At 38.9% G+C, this 24,814-nt stretch overlaps 1 protein-coding gene across 1 annotated transcript; it reads left to right on the forward strand.

Moving 5' to 3' along the window:
• Positions 1 to 1,486: 1,486 nt before the first annotated feature.
• vstm2lb (V-set and transmembrane domain containing 2 like b) lies at positions 1,487 to 24,539 on the forward strand (the record flags this gene model as incomplete). Its single annotated transcript, XM_083939860.1, is given in 5 exon segments — positions 1,487 to 1,601; positions 21,711 to 21,880; positions 23,558 to 23,602; positions 24,256 to 24,478; positions 24,481 to 24,539. Coding segments are annotated over 5 exon segments (612 nt in total).
• Between the last annotated feature and the right edge of the window lie 275 nt (positions 24,540 to 24,814).

A 24,814-nucleotide genomic window follows, 5' to 3' on the forward strand; every position in this document is an offset into this window, starting at 1 on the left:
AGCATTTGGCATGTTAGCTGGACCCATTGGGACCCTACTGTAGCCTGCAAGTCAAGAACATCATGCGTGCAACATTGTTTTTTATTATGTGGAAATATAGTAATGCTAATTGTAACCACCATAACCCATATGTGAACCTTAATTTGCTTGGATTGCTCATTTTTTGCACAAAGTGTTGCGACCGCTTTTCTGCACCCCCTGACGATCGGCCAGTGCTCATACACATACACACGCACTGCTGCAGATAAATCACTTTTTTTCTGTTATGTTCTCAAACAATTCGTTACAACTTTGTACTGGGCTCTGTAATGTAGTCCCCCCACAGAAAAAGCTGGCCCTCCCCAAATCTGCTATATTCATATCAACCTATTTTATCGATATAAATGTACGTATGCTTTCTCTCTCTCCTACTTAAAACTGAGAGAGAGTTACTCAGTGCATACGTAAACATTACGGTACGATATTAGTTGGGTTTATAGCCGATTGATACCACTTTTTCTGCGCCTTTATTTTCTAGCATCCTGAATGTATGCACAGGTCCTGGCATATAACTCACCCCAACATTAGTGAATATGTAGTTTAGATCATTGTTTAGGTTTAGATCAGTAAATTTCACAGGTCCTGTGAAGAAAAAAGAAAGACTGAAGGCAATTGCATTAAGGAAGAGGCTACATTTTATGAAAGCAACAATATTACAATGTTTTGTGTTTATTTTGATAATGATTAGTAGTAATTTATTAATAGTTAATATTTAGGTCATAAATAATGTTTTGGTTATAATTACTTATATTTAGGATGCACATGATGAGAACTGTGGTGGCAAAACCAGAATAAAGTGCCAGTCTTAAAAAAAAACCTCTCAAAAAGCCTTACTGGTTTTTGTACGGTTTAATAACAAACTACATATAACAGGTTAACAGTTAATAGCCAGACTAGCTGTTTCCTACTGTTTCCAGTCTGTATGAAATAACTATGCCTATTCCTTTAGCTTTCAACCTTATCTGTATATCCCAGAGGGGAAATCTGTCTTGCAGCTACACCCAATCAAACCCAATCACCATTCACCAATGGTTAAAACATGACCATAAATACCTAGATTGGATCTTAATCCATTTAACATACAGTAGTAATACATTAGCCTAAACCAACAGGAGGCTTTTAGGTAGCCTAAAAGAAATTGTGAACCAAAACATAATTCAAATGTAGTGCAGAAATAAGGCTTAAACTAACTGTGAGATCCCTCCGCCTAATTGACTCTCAGTGCGAGCCGCTGCACCTGTCTCCACGCTGCTTCTCCCTCCGCATCATCTCCTCCCACGGAGTTGAGGAGCAGGAGCAGCAGCAGCAGCAGCAGCAGTAGCGTCTCCCCCCTCCAGCCCCAAGCTTTATGTCTGAGGGTTACTCAACGCCGGCGGGGATATTTTATCGATACTCTCCACCTAATGTGACACATTTCACACAACTGCTTGAAACACCGGCTGAAGCAATGGAAGCCTTTGGAGTGTTAATAGGGATTTTACAGTACGTGGGACTTTATATTCAACTTAACGCAGCTCTCATCGCCGGACAAGGCGAGGTGGATAATTATGTCTCTGGAAACGGTAAGTTGCTTTATGGCATGTGTTTGTTGGTGATAGCTTAAATAGAAAAATAAGCTCCTATGTTATAATATTCACTCTTGAGGAGTACCTGGGTGGGTTCTTTTTTTTTGTTGTTTAAGTTTAATCTTGTTATGAAGATTATTATTATACTATTATTGCAGTATAACTGTGAGTTGGGGTATTAAATAGAACTTATGGATATCGCTCGTTTTATCATATTTTTGTGTTTTTGGTGAAGCGTTTGATATAACTGAATATGGCAGATCACTTTCATAACTTATTAAGAGCTGGATTAAGAATTACACAAACTATTACTTGGACTAAGTCAGGTAGGCTACAGCTTTTCATACCGTAGTCCAAGGGGCTTTTTCAACATATTTAGACCATAACTGCTGACCAAAATGTCCTAAGATTGTTGTGTGTTTAATTATTTCTGCAGAAAATTATTTATGAAAAATTAAATATGAAAAACTGCTGTAAATATCTGATAATGCTAAAGATAACTCCAGTAAATGTATGTCAGAGCAAAATATACAGGTTCCCCTATAAATATTGATATCCAGGTTATAATAATACCAATAAAGCTTTTTTCTTTTAATGATGACATTTATAGTGGAATCAGGATTGAAATAAAATAGCTGTAGTTTTACCTGAATGAGCTGAAGATGTTGCATGTGATTTTTGAATAAGCTACACAGCTATCCTGGCCTGTGGCTTGAAACTATAGGGCAATATTTCAATAAGATAATTTATCGTCTATCAGTGGAATTGTATCATGATCATATATTGAGATATCGTGATATGCAATTATGTCATCTAAATTGAAGAAAAACACATACTTTTTTTCAGAAATAGTTTATATTTTGCACTAAAGTTCTCACTAAAATGAGAAAAAATATAGTATTTTTCATTTAAATTCACACGAGATTATATATTTTTAAAAAGGCTTAACCGACAGCCCAGGTTTGGCTGAAGGTTTAAACTGCTGGACATGTCTAATGTCTAAGTACAATGCAAGCCAAGGTGAACCATAAAATCAAAACAAAGAAGCCAAGGGCTTGTGCCTTCAGTGTTCATGAGACAAATCACAGCTCCTGAAGGCTCCTAAAGTACACCGGGCCCTATGTGCTTTTTATGGAGGTGGGTGAAGGCTTTGGATGCTCTGTTCCTGTACTTGTACTGCACTGTACTGCACCTTCACCATATTTTTTATTCACGCCTTTTATCGGAACAAAAATGATAGGGTTAGTTAATTATTGTTCACTAGTCCAGGACTGGTTCTTATTTACACATACTTTGTGCTCTTGACTTTCAGTGACTCTGATTTATTTGCTTTGATTATGCATGGTATTATTTTGAGTGGGTTTTCAGTGAAACCCGCTCTAAGATTGTATTATACTTTTAATTGATTATTCAATGAAGCAGAACTATATGGATCCTAATTAATGGGTCCATAGTGGGTCCAATTACACAACAGTAAAACTTACTTAACATTTCTCAATGTCTCTTTATTTCTCTTAGACTTTGTTGAAACCACTTGAAAAGTGTAAATGCTCCTCCACATCTCTCGAGTCTATATTTTTACTCGATACTGAGTGAGGCGAAAATGTCTACTATACAAGCAGTATGTTTTTCCAAAATGTAGCATTTAGTATGCAAACAAAAGCAAAATTTATGTCAAAAATACCTGGATGTTGTACTGATCCTGAAAAAAAATAGGCAAAGTAGGCTATGGACCAGTCTACCTCACATGCTGTGTCCGTTCGAAGGATGGCGCACTGAAGCATAATCACATGACCCACTTGATGCATTTAATGAAATCAAAACATATCTTTTGCATGAGACGCCTGAGTGGCGATTGTTACAAACGCTTCTAAAAGTGCTCTCTGTGTGGAGCATAGACTGTATGTTTACAGTCGAGGGTAGGGCCCTTTTGGATTGTGGGGGCTGCAGGGTTAGCCTTTACGGGCATGGCAGTATGTACTATGTAGTGCATACATTATGATTTAAATTATAGCTTGTGTCCACAATGTTATGCTGTACGAGATGGCATCCTTAAATACTGTATGTTTTCGTTTGGTAATGTATGGCATTCAAACAGCTGCTGAAACAACTTAATTACTGTTCCTTTAAGAGGTATATTGCTGATTTAAATCCACCTCTGTGCCATGGCAGCATGTGCAGATGAATGATGAACACTGTGTTTTAATTTTTAGCGAGTACTATTTTTTGCAAGTGTCGAAAACGTTTTTTACTTTTCTTCCTGTCAGCTATTTTGAACATAATTGGCATTTTTACCTTTTAGCAATTTAACCTTTCTTTAGAATATAGATTTACTGTTGTCTAATTTAATTGTGTGATAACCACTTCATTACAGTGTCTCACCAGTTGTCCCTTGAGTCCCACGCTGCTTTAGCAAGTTAGCTTAGCTCGATCGCTATAAATGAATGTGGTGCGCAGCAGTTCAAAATGGATTGACTGTCTTGGACAGGTAAGAAAATCAATTAGCAGCATTTTCCCAAAGGGAGTTAATTAAAATGGGCTATAATTGTTGTGTTTTCTTTCCTACTCCATGTCCCAGACTAGCCATGAAAAAGAAAATTCCTCAGTGTGGGGATCCATAACAAGAATGAAAAGTCTTTTTGGAAAAAGAACTGTTCAGGGTTTTTTTATCCAGAAAACCAAATAAAAGCCTTCTGTTTCCATTTTGGAACAACAGCTCCTGCACCAGAAAGGAGAGTTGTGATATCCTTTTTGGTTAAGTAATCCTCAGGAGATTTTCTTTTCAGTTGGTCTCTTTGATAAATTGCCTAGGCAAAAGGGAGCTGAGCCATCATGTAGAGCAAAGAGGTTGGATGCACTGTTCTGGAGAGTGCTTGTTGGATTCAGACCTGACTCATTTGTTTCAGATAAGTGCATCTGGGGCTCGAAACAGCACCTGCACCCCAGCTCCTCCAAGCTGAAGAGTAGATTGATTCATCTGCTACCTGAAATGATATGTTCTGAGAAGTCAAGTGGCTAGGATATGTGAATCAGTGCTTTCACCTCACTGTGGTATATGACTCACCTGCCTAAAGGGTCAGGAGAAAGCTAAGAGTGACCATTGTTGATGTGGTTGGGTGTGAGTTTTTTTTCACAACACAAAGTGATGATGACGCCACAAAAGGTTTCCTCATCAGTTCTGAACCCTTCATTTCTAGTGTGAGATGGTGTTGCTGTTCTTTGGCAGAACTCATCCTGTTATCTGTTGTGAGCGTTCCACTTTCACAGTGTGGGGGCGTGTACCAATTCATTAGGCTTTCAAAGTGCCTGGGATCCTCTGCCAGTCCTTTTGCTCGGTGTCCCCTTAATGAGGATGGCCTGCCCCGGCAGTTTGCATTGACTTCAATTAAATGGAGCTCTGACTGTGCAGGGGGGAGGGAAGAAACAGGTTGTACAGTCATGCTGTCACAGCGGAGGGTGCTGGCAGAGGCTCCGAAGGAGAGAAAAGGGGAGTGAAAGGATGGTTGAACCAATGCTAACCTTAAGAGGATGCTGGTCAGTTTTAATATGTCTCACCGTAAAGGAACAACTGCTTCCTCTGGGGACGCAGTAATCCTTTGTGTGTCATTACACTTTTTATTATATATAGAATGAATTGAAGAAGAATTATTACTTTATTAATCCTGCAAAGGGAAATTCAATTTTTTTCACTCTGTTATTATTATTCAGGTTACACACACAGGCCCGAAATACACACAAATGCACAAACAGGACCTATATAAATGCAATTAATGGAGAGATGTCAGAGAGAGGGGGCTGCCAATGGATTGGTGCCCCGAGTGGTTGGGGGTTCGGTGCCTTGCTCAACAGCACCTCAGCAGTGTATATAATATATATATTTATTATATATGTAAGGCTTTTATTTGGTCTCTCCATATATATATATATATATATGAATCAGTGATTTACTGAAATGTTTTTCAGACTTTTTCAAAGTTGTAAACATACGTAAACATTCTAAACATGGTTCCTGTTGCAGTGATTTTTCAAGGTTGTGGACTGACTGATAATGGGGGGGGGCCCAAACAAACAAACAAACAAACAAACAAACAAACAAACAAACAAACAAACAGTAGCCTAGGGACCCCTTACCACCTTAATCTGCCACTGGCCACACACACAGTCACTCACACTGCAGTGAGAGTCATTTCCTCCAAGCTTCTTCAATGTACCTTTTCTGGCCTGTTTAAGTTCAACTTCATGATCACCTGCTCTCTGTCCATCTCGGAGCTTTCAACGTGCACAACAGGAAATAAATAGAAACCAGGTAGTGTCCTGAGAGTGAACTTGCAAGGAGATCAGTCACACCGCAGCTAGCAGAGGCAACAGGTAGCTTTAGGTAGTGTTTTGTTAAATGTCCATTGTATTTGGCACAAACAGCTCTTTAAATCTGTTCTGAAACACGACAGAGAAGTTAGCAGTGAGCCTGTAAAATTTAATTTTGTGTGGTACCTTTTCACCTCTGGCTGAGATGTTAAGCTCTGCTCAGTTAAATGTGCAGCAATGGTAATTACTCTGACACAGAAGGTTTTGTAATCAAGAGGATGTAGGATAAACTGTACGGAGCATTTGTGATGAGGTCCTGGCTGCATGAGCCCACTTTAATAGAAAAATGTCAAGATACATCACATTACTTCAACTTCATTCAAGTCCATTCAACACATCATGCCCAAGAGAGTGCTCTAAGCTACCACTGCACTCAGCTGTCGAGTCTTGTGAGAACATACACACCATCTCTTTAAGGTTCTCAAGGGCAACACACTCAAACAGAACCTGATGTTGACTTTTAGATGGAGTACACGGCATTCTTGAAAATGGCTCAGACGCCACAGTATGTGTTGTCAACGACACATGATACATGTTGTTGTCACACTTAGAGGAAATGCAGAAATAGCCCCTGAGTCTACTGTCCCAAGGGCTATAAAAATTCACTCTGGAGTACCGCCGGCAACAAGCAGACAGCTGCTTGCTTGATTACCGGCTCCATTCTTATATCATTATTTTACCTTCCACCTTGAATGGAGGCGGAAGGTCTCACAGCAAACGATTATTTCCCCAAGGAGACTCCTGTCTGTATAAACCGCTGATTCTGAAGCAAATACAGCATTGTTGACTTGCTGGTAAATTTCCAGGCTTTCTGTTTTTGTGTGTGTATTTTTCCACATTTGGTTATCAGTTGTATAAGTACTGTACTAACTGCTGTACATAAATCTGTCAGCACACTGAGTCGAGGCTATAGTAGAATTTACAACTGCAGGTACACTAACTCATCTTTGACTGTAAGTTGTGAATTAATAAGAATGCAATAACTTAATACAACTGCCTTAATCTGATAACTATAGTCTTTAAATGTGTAAACCGTAAATGTGCCAATAAAGTTCACAAAAGAACCAAAATAAAAGCCTACACACATAATAATAATATAATAAGTGACTGTTAACATGACAAGATGGAGCGCTCTGAAAGAACAGGCTCGCTCGCAGTTACATCTTACTGCCAAAGAGGCCACTAGAAAAAAGGTATCTCAAATCTTACAGATTATGACTTTAAACCAGTGCAAAGTGCTGTAACCCTGAAGGTTTTTTCCAGATTAACTAACCAAACATAACTTCTTCCTCTTGGTTATCTGCATACAGGATTAAAGCTTTTTAAGATCAAGATAAATATCTGCAGCAGGTGTCTTTATCACAGTAGTTCCTTGTTGTTTCATCCACCATTCTCATGGGGCTCTGGTGATTACTTAAGCAATTCATCAAGATCAAGAAATACCTCTTCCCGCAGGGATTCTGTTCACGGTCTATTTACATTCACCTTGGTGGAAGTTACGATGTTAAGCTGGATTTTTCATGTCTTGGTATTTACTGTGGCTGATTTTTCCTAGTGAAACATTTCTTCTCTTCAGTGCCCTACGAATGTGACTCAAATGGGAACATTGAGTCAATGACCCTGATTTTACTTGCAGTCACTGTTAGGTGACAACTTTTCAGGTGAAAAATATTTTACATTGGGAAGGATTTTGTACATTTCTTCCAGCTACTAGGGCTTCATTTAAAATGTTTTCGTTACATTCCTACACTACTTTTACATGGCTGTAATGTATGTACTGACTTTGGAATTACCTGATTTCATGCATGTTAACACAGGCATGTGCTAAATACATTTTTAGTTTAGTTGTATTTTCTAAAATCTGAAGGGGACTACACTGTACACTATGATTTCCACTGGTTGAATGCCATGGTTATGTAGGCTTTAACCCTGCTGATTTCCCATCCTGTTGCCTCAGCATATGAATACATTTTGACCTAGTGTCATTCCACCCTTTTAGTACCTCCCCTGTCTTGCTTGAGTGACAAGCTAATATTACTATATGACACAGTTGCATTTTAAGTTAGTAAACTAATGGACAGTGCATTTTAAGAACACTCCCCACTGAAGTTTAAGGAGGATTTTAAATTTGAACAGATGATTACAAGTCAAATATTATAATTTTTCCCCCGGATCAAACGGTATTTCAAACAATGACACACTAACTGACTGTTCATTCATAACAAATATGGCAGCCCCTAAAGAGGTTAGCTGCAATAGGATCAGTAATATCAGATTTGGAGAGTATTACTTCAGAGCAAAGAACAATGAACATCGACACTTGCGTTTACATGCAAATCAGTAACCCGGAAAATGGTCTTTCCCCGATTAAGCAAATAATCGGATTATTGAAGGTCCCCTCATATACATGAAAGGGTCAGAATACGGCTTTATTTTCCAGTTCACCTTTGTCAAAATCACAAGCGTCAGGAAAATGGACAGAAACCGGTCTTCTTGGTAGTGATGTTAGTTGCCATGGCGAAGTCCTCACTCGGTTTAAAGGAAACGCTCTATTGTTGTTTTTTCATGTTTTTTTCGGTGCCGTCGCTTCCTTGTTTATTCTATTTCCAGTTAAGAAATCACTGCCGCAGAGTAGGGAGGGGGAGTTATAACCAACGGAGCATGCGCAGACTTGAAACACGATATTAATCGGAGAATGCTGTTTACATGCATGAATACCCCGGTTACTGAAGGAGTTATCTAGGTCCGTAAACCGGGGTATGCTGTTTACATGGCATGGCTTGAGAAACTGGAGTATTGCCATAACCCAAATTTAATCAGGTTTTTAAACTGCATGTAAACGCACAGACTGAAGACTTTTCTCTATGGAAAAAAAATGATAGACAAATGGTTCATCCAATCGCCTGGATCAGGTTAAATGAATGCATTTTTTACTCCTGTTTGAGGAAATGCGAAAATCTACAATACCCAAATGTTTCAGGAAATTAATTGGCCTTTTTTTTTATATAATGTTACAATTGTGACCTGTTTAGTAGTAGATTTAGTAGAAACAGTCTAACACCTTGTTTGTTTTGGTCTTTTCATGTGACATGTTCAAAATAAGAAAAAATACTGAACAACATAAGCTTTATCCTTTAGTGGTTTGGCAAAGAAAGACAGAAGCTTGCAAGCAGGGTTGGTGACAAGCTTACCCTGCAAGCTTCTCTGTCTGGCTCTCACACACATGGACCAGCAAAGATACGGGTGTCATACTTGCTTCTCGTCTATTCTAATAAGCCGTCTGTAATTTAGTCATTCTCTAACAGCTCAAGCTCCCTCTTAAACAGGGAGGGAAACGATGGACTGACCTCACACTGGCACATTTATCCCTCTCATTTTGCCTTGGACCTGAGGTGAGAGAATATTTAAGAGTGGTTTCTTTTGGGCTGGAGCAGTGTATATGCATTTGTTTTATATTTATCTCCTCCACCACATTGCTTTCTTACAGTATTTTCTCCCCTTTTCATTTTTAATGAGTCTTCTGTGAATAGCAAGCAGCCGCCTCTGTGTTCTCATGGCCCCACTTCTTTCATTGTTCTCTGAGCAGTATGGTAAGAGATGCGAAGGAGGACCATTTTAAAAATGCATGTACTGTACTTGCATCTTAAAGTAAGGGTCCCCTGCCTCAAGGCGGTTCTGACAGTACTGCCTTTATGAAAATCTATACTTAGAAAAGGCCAAGTAAACTCTTTCTGTGCTATAGCATTATAAATTAGTCAACCCAGTGTGGTTAAGATTTCCCTGGCAGTCTTTATTCCCATCACAAATACATTTTTTCACTTTTACCTCTGCCAGTTCAGGGCTTTCTCCTGGGATCAGCGTTTGTGTTGATTTATCATTCTATCAATGTTATGGGATTGATATCTGGTGAGGCTACTGTGATTAAAGTCAGAAAACAGTAGGATGTCTGCAGAGCAGGCTTGTCAGGGCGTTGGCACGGGACTCACCGGGAGACTGTCTGTTTGTCAACGAGTCGTGTTTCACAGGCAAGCTGAAGAGGGCACCTGCATAGCAAACTGAAAGACAATTTGACACCTGTCAGATCCATAAAGCTGAAAGGAGGAGGAGGAGGAGGAGCAAGAATAAGAGAGGTAGAATGATGATGCCTTAGTTTGGGCACAGCATGATTGAGTGGTGCCTGTGTTTCCTCTAGGATTTTTTTCAGCAGCAGGGGCAGGCCAACAAAAACTGAAGAGGTGGAGATATTTGTGCTGCCTTTGTCGAGATTGAAAGAGTTAAATAGTTTTCTGTTAAATCCATGGATGTATGAGGTCTACTAGCAGATCTCTGTGTTGTTGTCTTATAATCCTCAGGAGTAAAGAAACAATGTGATTGGTTGATGTCTTTATTAGCGGTGTGAAAGTTTCGAAGTGTGAAAAGGCCTTAAGTCTTACTCCCTGCCTATCCTGGGTGCATGTCTCCCAGATTCTAGAGTGCTGCCTCGATGTGTCTTCATTGTCATGTCAAATTAAAATCCCTCGCAGTCGTGTAATTGCGGTTTAATGACATTTCATAAAATTCTCATTTTTGCATATGTATTATTATGGATCCTCCAATCAGCAGATTAAGGATGGGCAACAGTTCAGAATTATTGCTTATCAACCTGTAGTTTTATGAATTTTTCTTGATTTCAAGAAAATTGTGATTAACAAAAAGGATCTTAATTAATGGTTTTGTCGTAGTCTGTCTCTCACTTTCTCCTCTCCTCTCCTCTCCCTATTCTATCGTTCCCTTAGATTACATTCAGACTGCAGGCAAAAGTGGCCCAAAGAAGATCCCCTTGCTCACATGACTCAGTTTCCCCCATAACAGTGTGAATCAAGTAGAATCTGATCTTTAAGTTCTTAAGAGCCTCCCTTACTTTGAACGCTGCTTTGTCAGTTTTAATATCCAGTCTGTCAGTGCTGTTGGTGTTTTCAAACTTGCACTTTAAGACGAGGAAAGAAAATAGCTTGATTTAAAGCAGAGGAATCCCTTATTAGCTTCATTAACAAAAACTCTTTGAAGATGCTAATAATTTCACTGTTCCTGTTACTGTAGCTGTTAGCGCTGATCTTTTTAAATTGGACTGTTTTTGCAACGAGGCATTTGCATAGAAACGGAAGATGGAAGAATTTTGTGCAAAATGTATCCATATTACCTCATTTAAATATGTGCAAATAGTACAGGAGCACCATGGTGCTATTTGTTTGGCGGCACAGTTAGGGAGGCATTTCACCTTTTGCAGGTGCTTTGAGAATTACAGTTTCTCTTTGTCCTATTCTTGCAGGTTTAGCAGCCACAAAAGCTAAGCAATCCTCTTGTGAAATCACTGCTGAGTGTCTTGCCTTGAATTTCAATTAAATTCGATTCAATTTAATTCAATTCAATTTTATTTATAGTGACAAATCATAACAAAAGTTATCTCAGGACACTTTACAGACTAGGTATAGACCACACTCTATGACTTATTTATGATTTACATAGACCCAACAATTCCCCTGTAGAGTATGGTGGCAGACAAAACCTTCCCTTTAACAGGCAGGAACGTCGGAAAGACCCAGCTCTATCGAGGACGGACATCCGTCTTGATGGGTTGGGGAGGAAGAATAGGAGAGAGAAAGAGAGAAGGACAGAAGGACAGAGAGAGACAAAGACAGACACAAAGACAGTGACAGAGACACTTCCAGTAACTATAATAATATCTATAATAATGTGAATATGACTTATATGTTATGGCAGTTAATACAGCAGAAAAGTAGAAACTAGCACAGCTAAGGTGATAGATTATAAGAGTAGCAGGAAGCGTCATGCAGGACCATGGCAGCAGGCATCACCACGATCAGCAGAGACCTGCGAGACGACAAAGCACAAACAACTCCAGGGAAGAAGTTGAATTAGTAACATGCATTGATGAGACATAAATGATACAGACAGAGAGGAGATAAGCTCAGAGTATCAGGAAAAGGATTATCCCCCGGCAGACTAGGTCTATAGCAGCATAATTAAGCAGAACAAAATCAGCTTAAAAATAACAACATTGCTAAGGGCTCGTAAGCCCTATCTGTAAGCTTTATCAAAGAGATGCGTACATGAACTGATGAAGCCTCTTGGATGAGAGGTGAAACGTCTTCCTAGACAAACAACCAGTCTAGTTGTTTTTGACTGAAATTGCTTTGAGGATAACGATGACCTGGACGAATGAGAACATTCACAGGTTTATCAAAGAGGAAAGTTTTAAGTTTACTCTTAAATAATATGTCTGCCTCCCGGATAACACTTGGGAGTTGGTTCCACAGGAGAGGAGCATGGTAGCTGAAGGTTCTGCCTCCCATTCTTCTTTTGGAGACTCTAGGAATGACAAGTAGTCCTGCATTCTCAGAGCGCAGCGATCTAGTCGGGTAATACGGTACTATGAGCTCTTTAAGATAATATGGAGCCTGACCAATAACAGCTTTGTATGTAAGGAGAAGGATTTCAAATTCTATTCTAGATTTTACAGGTAGCCAGTGCAAAGAAGCTAATACAGGAGAAATATGTTCTCTTCGATTTGTTTAAGTTAGTACTCGAGCTGCAGCATTTTGGACCAACTGGAGACTCTTAACAGACTTATTGGAGCAGCCTGATAATAAGGAGTAGCAGTAGACAGCCTAGAAGTAACAAATGCATGGACACAATGTTCCTAATTTTCGCAATATTACGCAGGTGAAAATATGCAGTCCTTTTCGTTAGTTTCATGTGAGAATCGAAGGACGTATCCTGATCAAAAATAAGTTTAACATCAGAAAATCGGGCTTTTTATTTCCTTAATGCACATTTGAAGTTTAGCTAACTGATCAGTTTCTTCTGGTTTGATCGACAAATACAATTGTGTATCAGCATAACAATGAAAATTTATGGAGTGCTTCCTTATAATATTTCCTAAGGGAAGCATATATAAGGTGAATGGAATCGGTCCAAGGACAGAACCCTGTGGAACTCCGTGACTGACTTTAGTGTGCATGGAGGATTTGTCGTTAATATGTACAAACTGAGATCTATCAGATTTAAAGACTTAAACAAGCTTAATGCGGTTCCTTTAATGCCATTTAGATGCTCCAGTCTCTGTAGCAGGATGTGATGGTCAGTAGTGTCGAAGGCTGCACTAAGATCTAGTAAGACAAGTACAGAGACAAGTCCTTTGTCTGAAGCTATTAGAAGGTCGTTATTCATTTTTACCAGTGCTGTCTCAGTGCTGTGATTTGCTCTAAATTCTGACTGGAAGTCCTCAAATAACTCATTATTATGTAAAAAGTCACACTGCTGATTGGTGACTAATTTCTTGAGGATCTTAGAGAGAAAAGGAAGGTTAGATATAGGTCTATAGTTGACTAGTACCTCAGGATCAAGACTGGGCTTTTTAAGAATTTAATAACAACTGCTTTAAAAGACTGTGGTACATAACCTGCTGATAAAGACATGTTAATCATATCTAATACAGGAGTGCTAACTATAGGTAACACTTCTTTAAGTAAACTAGTTTGAATAGAGTCTAGGAGACAAGTAGAGGGCTTTGATGCTGAAATAGTAGAGGTTAATTTTTTAAGGTCAACTGTAGAAAAGCAGTCCAAGAATATATCAGGTCATACAGTTGTTTCTAAGGTTCCTGGGTTTGAAAAAAAATTGGTGCCAAGCGAGTTGATTTTGTCTCTAATAGTTATAATTTTGTCATTAAAGAAGGTCATGAAGTCATTACTACTGAGGGTCATAGGAATACATGGCTCAATAGAGCTGTGGCTCTCTGTCAGCCTGGCTTCAGTGCTGAAAAGAAATCTAGGATTGTTCTTATTCTCCTCTATTAAAGATGAGTAATAGCCTTGAGAGTCCTGTGGAGAGGGATGGGAGATGTAGTGAAAATTTGGATGACATTTGTTTCACTGAAGCTGTTAACATCACGATTTCATCAGATGCCCTTGGACTTAACTACCTTTCCCCATCACCTGCCCTGCCCATCTGCGCATGTTTCCACTTCCCCTCATTCGCTCTGTAGTACATATCTCAGCCCTTGCCAGATCGTACTATTACAGGGGGTGAATTTGGGTAGGAAGGAAGACAGGGCAGTTCAGTGAGTTATTAACAAAAGAAAAATGTGCGGAAGCTTACGGGCTTGGGGAGCAAGTCCAAACAAGATCAAGAGAAATACTATCAGCTTCATAATAGAAAGGCAAATGTTTTTTGCTCTTCCGGCTGGCAACCAAGAGCCATCAACGAAGGCTGGCTCGAAGATAACCCTAACTCGCAGTGGCGCAATAGTAGAAAGATGACTATTGCAGAATTTACAGTTGAAAGCAAACAGGTGGGGAAAAAACTAATAAAAGTCAGATAAACAAAACAAAGAAATACTAGAAACTATTTTAAACAAAAATAAAAACAATGGAATCTGCTGAAACAGTGACACAGTGATCGTTTCCCTGAAATATCCATAGATTAGGAGCGCACTGATCCTCAAAGTGTGTCGGATATCATTCTATAATTTGGGAGCACTGACTGAAAAGCCCAACTTTCCAAGAGCATAACCTGTTTGTGGGACCTCAAGCAAGCCACTCATGAAAGCGTATTAGATAAGGTTCAATCCAGCATCATTGTGATGTAAGGTGGTAGCTTACTAGTGTGAGTAAACAACATAAACAAATACCAAATATTACACCTCACTGCCAAGTCCCAATCACAGCGAGTTCCTGGTTGATCCAATATGGAAATGCCAAACACTGCTGTTCTCTGGGTGTCCACTAGGAGCCGTTTGCACAATAGAGCAATTTCTCATTGATCCCTATGTTAAATAGCATAATTAAACCCACTGGTACAAAAAACATTCTTATCTGAATGTTTTATCTCCATGACAACACTGGGGGGGGGGGGGAACTTATTTTGTACCAGGCTATTTCTTATTTTATTGGAGGTTAAAGTTTATAAATGACAGTGACAGCTAGCTACTGGGTCCCACTTCTCTTCAGAGGTATACGTTAGCCAGATGGACATATCTCACTCCCCCCAACGGGGCGGAGTCAAAGTCGGACAAAATGGTTAATCCCATAGGCGAGTACGATTGGATCAAGTTGAGAGAACGGACCCGGATGGGTATGCTACATCCACTTTTTATACAGTCTATGCTCTGCCAAAGAAATGCAGCCATCATTTTTATACAGGATGCAGTGACAAAAGCTCTAAACATCACCAGTAATAAACCAAAGTGCAGAATGATAAACAGCATCCAAGGGCAAAAGAACTGCAACAGGCATGCCTATAAATCACATCCTCCAAAAACAGCTTCAACTATACTTTTCTTCCAAAACATATAGAAGTTAGTTCTATTTCCACAGAAAAACAATCTTTTGTGGTAATGTATTGGTAAGATTGTCAATATATTTGAATGTGAGTTTGTCATATATCCAAAAGTGAAGATTTTTTTTCTGATTCAGATTTTTGCATATTTCTAGATAGATATTTTAATGACAGATTTTTAATTCTGCTAATAGTTAATGATATACCGGTAGTTAGGTTCTGCTTCCATAGAAACTCATTGCTGTGGGACACCAAAAAATGTGCTGTTAATTTGGCAGAAAACATGTATGCCAAAATAAAAACGTGGTCACATAAGCAAATTATCCAAACACAACCCCTGTGTGTGTGTGTGTGTGTGTGTGTGTGTGTGTGGGTTAGAAAAATATGTTTCAAAATGATGATTGGAGAGGCTCCTTTCTGCCGCACATCTATTACTTTGATATATAGGGACACACAATGCATTATGGCCTGCATTAAATATGCAACAAAAACATGCAGCCGCACTATTATAGTTCATTTGGGAAATGCATTTCAAATCGACAAAGCTTTGTTTACCTACACACACACACACACACATACACATACACACACACACACACACACACACACACACACACACACACACACACACACACACACACACACACACACACACACACACACAGACGCACACACACACACACGCACATACACACACACACACATACACACACACACAGGACACCACATGCAGTGCAGACGCTCACAGACAGGGTATGTCTCCCAGGATGCTGAACACCTGCCAGAGCCAACGGGCAAGACTCCAGGAGATGTAGTGAGCTACTCAGAGAGTTGGAGGCAGCTCTTTATGCCACACACCAGAGAGCCAACACACAGATTGCCCACTCAACGAGAGAGCCACATAGAGAAGGAGAAAGTGTGGGAAGGGGAACTGAATTAAAAGGGGGAAGGATCGTGAGGGAACAGAAGACGAGGCAGAAGGAACCTCTAGTAGGTCGAAAGTAAGCATGAAAGAGGAATAGAAAAGCGAGAGAGAAGAGTAAAAGTAGTGTCAACAATGAGAGGGGGGGATTTGTGGGAGTGTAACTGAGCTGGAGAGAGAGAGAGAGAGAGAGAGAGAGTTGAGAAAGGATTTTACCAGTAGAAAAAAAGAAGTGGAAAATTGAGAAAAATCTTGCGTTTGCAGAATTGGGGTCTTATTGGTTGGCTTGAGAAATGGGAAAGTGCAGGAATTACCTTGCAGCTATAAGTCTGTCTGACTGTAGTTCTGGACTCTCGAGTATATCTGAGGGCTAGTAGCTCTCTCCTTGAATTGACTTTGACTTCACGCACTGTGGTTTCAAATGGCTAAGCTTGCTGAATTATTCTTAAGCAGTTCTTCTTTACACTCTACTTTAGTTGTAAGTTGTAGAAAAGGACTGTTTTTAACATTCACAAAGGTTTCAAGGATGCCATTTCAGAGAATACTACTGTATCACAAACAATGACATAAATAGTTTAAAATCACTATCAAATTAAATTTTCAGTAATCAGTTGTTAAGTCTATATCATAAAGATAAATGGTGACGGGCAAGGATGTATTGATCAAAAGACAATAACTTAATGCTAGTCGTTGTTAAACTGTAATCAACAAATGTAACCAGTACACATGCAGTTTACACTGATGATGGCAGATTTTCAACTCCAAATTCTCTGTTATTTTTTAACATTTTCAGTTTAATTTCAAACACAGATAGACAAAAGCAGCCTTCTCATTGAGGGTATACCCTGTATTTAAGGTCAAACTGTCTCTGCCTGGCCTTTCTCACTACTGAGTCAGTATGCAGTGCCCAGGTCAGGCCTTTAGTGCTGTGGACACCAAGGTACTTGAAGCTGTCGAGCCTCTCTGCTGAGGACCGGTTGATTTTAGGGAAGGGGCAACACAGGGAAGGGGGTTTCTATGATGGCTGACTATGATTGTACAGGGGTTGAGCAAAAAGCAACCTCAGACGATTGGGATGCCGTCCTCGATTGTTTGTTCATATGTTGTATGTGCAGTGAAGTTCTCTGCTATTCAGGCTTCTTTTTGTAAGAAGAAGAATAATAATAACATAATTTGGTACGTTTTTTTTTCTTATGCAACACCTCTTCAAACATTCTTACAGAGTGCTACTTCAAAATTAATATCAATTGTTATGGAAAGAAGAAGAATTGACAAGAGCCCATGAAGAAAATGTATTTTCTTAGACACAAACTCATCAAATTCACATTTCATCTCATGTTGTCTCCCCTCAGGATATATATATATTTTTTAGATTTTCATCCTTTGTCCAATCTCAGTGAAAGGAATGTGGGAATTGATTGTTTGAGAGACATTTATATTTTTTGTTACCATGTTCTGATGGAGCCTCACTAAAAAGAGGATACTCCAGTGTGAATCAAATACTTAACAAATGAAAAGCTTTTTGTCATTTATTAAGAAATTTCATGCAAATTAACATAATGAAGGATCAGAACGTAAAGCATAGAGTTATGTAAATATTCCTGTAATGCAGTTTGGCTGCTGGTTTACGATATGGAAGAATATATACAATACACATTTTTAGATTTTGTTTTAATGCTATTGTCGTATCGCCCAACCCTAGTGGGTAGCTACTTCAAAAATAACTGCTGCTGACAGCTCCTACCTTTTTTTTCAAAAGTTTATTTACTGGATCTTCTTCTTCTTAATATTCATCAGGGCTTTCCCTCAGAAATACAAAATCCTACCCAGAAAGAAAAATTATTTTATACGGCCCATATAATACTTTTCAAGCCCTGTAAGCTGGTGTGCATGGTTGAGGCTTATAACTACAGACAAGCTACAGCCTTGTGAGCACAGGCATCTATTTCAAAATGTATGAATTGGCCAACCGATTAATTGGTCTATCACTTGTTACCAGCCACAAAAGTGACGCTGGCATTTTTTTCACCTTGTGAGTCTGTGTGTGTGTGTGTTTGTGTGTATGTGTGTACTTTACGAGGTGCTTTTGAGTCCGTCTGTCTACAGCCAGATTTTGTCAAAATAGCAGGACGTAACCGTGAAAGATTTGGACACGAAAGGTGTGTAGTTTTGATCATAGCTAAGGTGGTGTTCAAAGATGGATGTGGTCTGAGCAAGGGTGCCAGAATTAGGCAAACAGGAAGTAGGGAAGGGCCATTGGCCCCCCACACTTGGCTGGTGTGATCACATTGCAAGATTGTCTCTAGTTTTCACTTTTATCACAGCAGCAATATTTGTATTCTTACATATTAAAAGCTTCAGGCCATTTGTTTTTTTTACATTTGAGCTTCAGGCCGTATGTTATATGGCACACATCTCATGACAGCCATGAGAATTGTGTGCTCGCTGAGAGCTGCCTACTATGAGCTTCAGAAATCACGGAGAAAGTGTGTTGTCTGCCATTGCATCTGTCAGTATCTTGATAAGGACTGTGGGATGGAGATGGAACAGGACTGCAGAGGTAGACTGAGTTTGACTGAAATGTTACCCTTATCTCACCTGTTATTTTTCAATCTCAGGAGAATTTGCATAATACGGACTAGACTGAAGAGAAAAGTAAAAGAACATGCTATTCTCAACTAGAGCTTGCCATTAAGTGCTGTGTGCTCAAACATAATGGATCTCCATGTTGCCATGATAACATGCAGAAAAACTAACCATTTACATATTGAGTGAAACACGATGATGATGATGATGTAAATCCTACATATGGAAATACTTTATTTTGGGGGTCTATCCATGTTTATATCTCAGCTGAAGAATGATATATGCATTTTTGAATGATGTTGTAAATTTAAAGATGAGTAGCTTGTCAGGGTTGTAAAGAAAATGTATTTATTTGTTCTCTGTGTTAGTCCTAACTTTGGTCTGTAAATATCAATGCAGAGCCAACACTGGGAGAATATGAACTTAAGTACATGCTGCCTGCAGGTGTTATGAACAAGGGTCAGTGCACTTGTAAATGATGCTCTGTCAGCTTACCTTTCCATTTATCATTCCTTTGTTAACAGGCCTTTGTAAAGGTCCTATTTCTTTCTTATCACTTTGTGTGTGTGTGTGTGTGTGTGTGTGTGTGTGTGTGTGTGTGTGTGTGTGTTTGTGTATTTAGTTGCTCTGCTTCACAGCTCCTCCTTGCATTTCCCATCACTTTTCTTCACTTTTTCATCTTTCTTATGAACACACTCGCCTTGGTTTACCTCTGCCCTTGTCCTTCTTTTCTCTCATTTCCTCTCTTTCCCCTTCCTCTGCACGCACAGCTCCACATATCCGGTACGTCTTGTCCTGACAAATGAGGCCACTGTCTGGCCACAAGTAGCAGTGCATGAAGGGCACGACTCCAGTCTCTCAAATGGCCCTCTCCACACTTTCTCTATTCTTTCTCTGTTCATCAAGAGCCAAGTGAATGTCAAATACAGATACGGGAACTGACTTCTCTCTTTGCTAACCTGGTCTAAACATTGTCTAGTTCTGTTGTCTCTCTGATAATTATTATTATTATTATTTTTATTATTATTATTACACATCATTGTGTAAAGGTACAGTATGACCTCTAGATAACTGAGATAATTCTCTTTACACTTTATTATAATGTTGTTAGTTGGTCTCACATTTCAAATCTCCAGAGTAGATAATGTGTTACAGTTCTTGTTCCGGTTTAATTTTTTTTTTTTTTAGATTTCAATGTGTGTGTATAATGAGTTTTTAAAATTGTATTGTTGTATTTATATTATATGATATAATATAATATATGAGGTTACTGATGTATTTAGGGGATTTTTAGTAGGTGTAGGGAGCAATCTTATAAATGCTGATGTTGTACACATCTATTGGTTGCAAATTGCAATTGCAAATACTTTCAGCCTACGGTATGCAGTTTTAAAGGTGATGACTTGACAGTGTTGTATTAAACCAAATGGAAAAAATATATTATTATATTTCAATCATAATGCATTGACATGGTTATTAGTAACTCTGTCTTCTAAAGTGTAGAAGTGAGTAGCTTGATTATTCAGTGAGGGCCAGTTGCCAAGTGTATTTGGTTCAATGAAGAAATAGTTTTGATTCACAGCAGATGCAGAAAAGATTGTGTTAAATTTTCAGCTTTTGTAAAAAGTGTCTTAAAATCAGATTCCAGAACTAGACAAAAGTGAAATCGTATAATGCATTAGCTTCAAAGCTAATAGCTCTTCTTATCTTTTTTTATATCGGGAAATGCCCACGTCAGGAAGGAAAAAAAAACATTTGTTCAGCACAATTTTGCCTGTAAAATTTCTTAAATATGCTCATATAAAATCAATGAAGAATTATACAAGGCTCAGTATAGTGTGATACTGTAAATTCACATATAATCAATGCACATTATACTTTCCCTCTACGATAAATGAGCTATATTGTAATTACCGTAGAATGGTCAATACTGACTATGATAAGATTACACTTCATGGAATATAACCTTAGCGTGTATCGATTCTGTTTAGAAGTCAATTGTACAGAAGAGAAAAGCTGCCATTATTTACTGGTTCCTTGACTCAGTATCTCTATCTTTTATGTTTCTGTTCCAGCCTTATATGGTATTATAAATGTTTAATTTGAATTTAATATGAAGTTGTTACTCATCAATGTGATCTGAGCCTTTAAAAACCTTTGCTGGAGAAATCAAGTTACATTTGTAACATCTCTGACAAAGAACGTAGCGGATAAAACAAGTTGTCCCTTGATTAAGTCATAGTATTATCCATAAACAACTTCATTCAAGCTTTCATTCATTCTTTTTCCTTGTTTTAGGTCAACTATGATTGTTACAGTGTGTTTTAAGAAAGCTGAATGTGTGTTTATAAAGATACATTTAGGTCAGTTGATGTCTCCATTGACTATTTTTGAGCATCCATAGACTAGAATGGTCACAGAGTGTCCCCCCCACACACACATACTGCATGCTGCATATATTGAATAAACGACTGGAAGCCAAACCATAGAAAATAGTGTGTGTATGCTTGGGATTGAAGTGTTATGACACTTTGGCTACTATCAACAGAAGGATTTTATCATGTATCTTGATAATTGCGCTTGCTTCTACAGTATCTGGAAAAATATGATGGATGATGGATCTTGCCCAAAAATGACCACCAAGTAATGTAAGCCATGCTTTCATCTAACAATTAGCACTGTTTCTTTTGAGTTGATACCCTCTTTCTGAATTTCCCATTACTTGGCAGCCAACACCTTGTACCTGTGTGTCACAGTTTTTCTCTTGCTGAAGTGTGATGCTGCAACATCACCAGTGAAATGTTGTCACTAAGCTCCCAGAGGAAGAAAAATCTTGAGGAATTTGTCTTACTATCATTTTGAGAAAGTCTTAAGCCTATCTTTCTCTGTTGCAGCTCTCTTTACAGAGGTGCCAAACGACATCACGACGCAGAGCGGTGAGGATGTAGAGATGGCTTGTTCCTTCCGTGGGGCGGGCTCTCCCTCCTACTCTCTGGAGATCCAGTGGTGGTACATCAAGGACCACAGAGACGGGCAAGAGAAGCCTGCACAGATCACTAATAATGTAAGCTGTGAGGGAAAACAGCCCTTTCTTGTTTATTTCGAATGCAGAGATTCTCAGCTAGGCATACTTGGACCCAGGGGATAATTCTGCAGTTGCCAGGGGGTATTTGTAAAACTCGGCTAATTAACTTAAGCAAACTTGACTTGAAAATAGAAATTGGGATTTTAATTAAAAAAGTATACTCTATACTTGTGTTAAAAGCAAATTTAGTAAATTCACAATAACTAGTAATCTGAGTCACTTATAACTAAATCCTCTGCCCGCTTGTTTATTCATTTTTATGTGCTCTCAGTTGGAACATGTGGTGTGAATTTGTTACAAGTATTGGATAAAAGCATTGAATAAAAAGTTAAAATGGTTCAGCTTCTGCCCCTCTAAGGGGCAACTGCTCATAGTAGGAATACAATCTTAACCAAAGCAACCTAAAGATGACAAATAAATTGTATGAAAAAAGTAAAACAATATTTAAGATGATGAATGGCGTTAAATAACATTTATGATCCATTCATAAGACCATATTATGGATGGTGTGAATGAAGGGGTACTCAACGCATTGGGCTGTAGGCATCAACACATTCTACTCCTTACTCACATACGACCACTTGGTCAGGAACTCTTGGCACCATGTTTTTAACACTCAGGGCACCCTTTTGACATAATTTTTCAAGTGCAGGGTTGGGTTAGGTTTAGGCAACAAAAACTACTTGGTATGGTTTAGGATATTTTGATAATACATCCAAATGATCAGAAACAACAGAATGTTTTTATAGTCCTCTTTGTGGTCTTGTGTTAAAGTGTTTTGTGCTGCACAGAAAAAATGCAACAATCCCCACTTTCTCATCTCCCATCTTTAAGGGTTTCTTCAAGTAACTGTAACAGAAATGCTGCATATGTGAATGGCCACTCACTATTTGTGTATTGCCCATGTTTTGTTTTGCTTTTAAAAAGAAAGTTTTTATGTGTTATATAAACCATCATATTGTGTGTTGGTAAAAAAGAATGTATGGTTGGTGCTTGAGAGCAGCCAATCAAAACATTAACTGTTATGTAGAGTTACAAAGTCCATTTTCAGTGTCACTTTTTCACTTTTTGCAGTTCGATTTATGCGGACAAAACTTTTCTGACTGAACCTAAAGCTTTCCGTATATCAGCAGAGGGAAATGCAGTATTAGCCGTGGCAGAAACCCTCTGGCCTGGAAACGAAGGGATAATTGCTGATTAGCATTTGCCAGCACTGGGGGAACAGGTTGACTCTCTCCCATCATGGGGGAACTCAGGCTCCCCTGTTGTGCCTCGAGACACTATAATTGGCACTGAGAAAGAAATAGATTTTGAAAATCTCAGTCTGCTCGATGTATTATTCATACCTATGCCCAAAAGAATACCTCTGTGCCTTCACATTCACACACAATCTCCTGCCCAGAGGCTTACATGCTTGGTGCTGTAGAGTGTTTGTGCTCATACACACACATTAAACATGCATGAAGCTCAACCAGAGAAAATTGTAACCATAAAGACGCTTTGTTAAGAAATGACTGCTGAAAAACATCAAACATGTTTGTCCACTGCAATGTTTTGCTGTTATGAAATGAGTCATTTTTAACATGAGACCTTTTTAGAAATGTGCAGCCTCGATTTGCTTTCTATTGCTTATGCATCATCCATATTTCTTTGCAGGTTGTACCCCTGGAGGAAACCTCTAAAGATGCCACCAAAATTAGTGTAAGTTTGATCTTCCATCAGCTGTCAACGAGTACAAAGCAAAGACAATATCCAGGAAAACTAGCAGATATTGTTGTTGTATTACGGTATAATGAATATGAAAAGCATCAAGTGTTTGCAAGATATATTTATATTATCCATTCATAGACTCAACCTCAAAAGGTTCCATATTATGCTAATTTTCAGGTTCATTCTTGGATTTTGGGTTTCTACTAGAACAGGTTTACAAGCTTTAATGTAAAAAACAACACATTATTTTTCCCATACTGTCAGTTTTTTGTATATCTGTATCTATCTGTATTCTATCTTAAACGCTCCATTTTAGAGTCCAGTTTGCTCTGATTGGTCAGTGTTTCAGAGTCTTCTGTATCTGCACTCTCAGCGTCTCTGCACCATCATTGCAGCCGGGGAATGACTGTAACAATCGAATTGCAACCTATATATATATAGTATAGCTGAGCTATAAGAACAGTACAGAAGTTCTGACAGCTCATTTAAAGGCACAGTTTCTGAATACGTGCTGAGACATGTAAATCTCACTTTTTACAATATGGGGTGTTTAAAGAGTTCCTAAAAATATTTTTTAGTGTGTGTTCAACATATCGATTTAAATAAGATTACATTATTGCATTACATATTTTTGTCACCATTAGGTGGTAAAAGTGGCTGGCACCAACATCTCCCACAAGCTCCGTCTGTCCAGTGTCAAGCCGTCAGATGAAGGCACATATGAGTGTCGTGTCATTGACTTCAGTGGCACCGTGATGCAGCAACACCGCGTTCGCGCCTACCTCCACGTGGAGCCTGAGAAGAGTTGGGGGATAGATGATGTCAAGCTGCAGAAGCCAGGGCAGCGGTCACAGGGCAACCACCCGCACCCCCACCACCAGACAGAGGGCAGGGAACTGAAGAGGAGATCAGCTGGCAGCACCACTGACTGTAATGACAGCTGTGTGCTTTAGAGTGGGCAGTCTGCCCGTCCATCTGCATGTTCATGACTTCTCTCTGAAGAGGGACTGTCACGACACACACGTGAGCACAGATTCGAGGCATCCTAACTGAACCGTTTGTGTTTCACAGTTTGTTTCTTCTATCTTTAATATTGCTGTTTGGATGCCAGTGCTATTGAATGCCAATAAAGGCCACAATTTTATTGACTGTACATATGATTTTGTTCTTTTTGTTGCTTTGTCATCTGTGCTTTCTCAATTG

The sequence above is a fragment of the Echiichthys vipera genome (genome assembly GCF_963691815.1).
Source record: "Echiichthys vipera genome assembly, chromosome: X".
Classification (NCBI taxonomy): Eukaryota; Metazoa; Chordata; class Actinopteri; order Perciformes; family Trachinidae; genus Echiichthys; species Echiichthys vipera.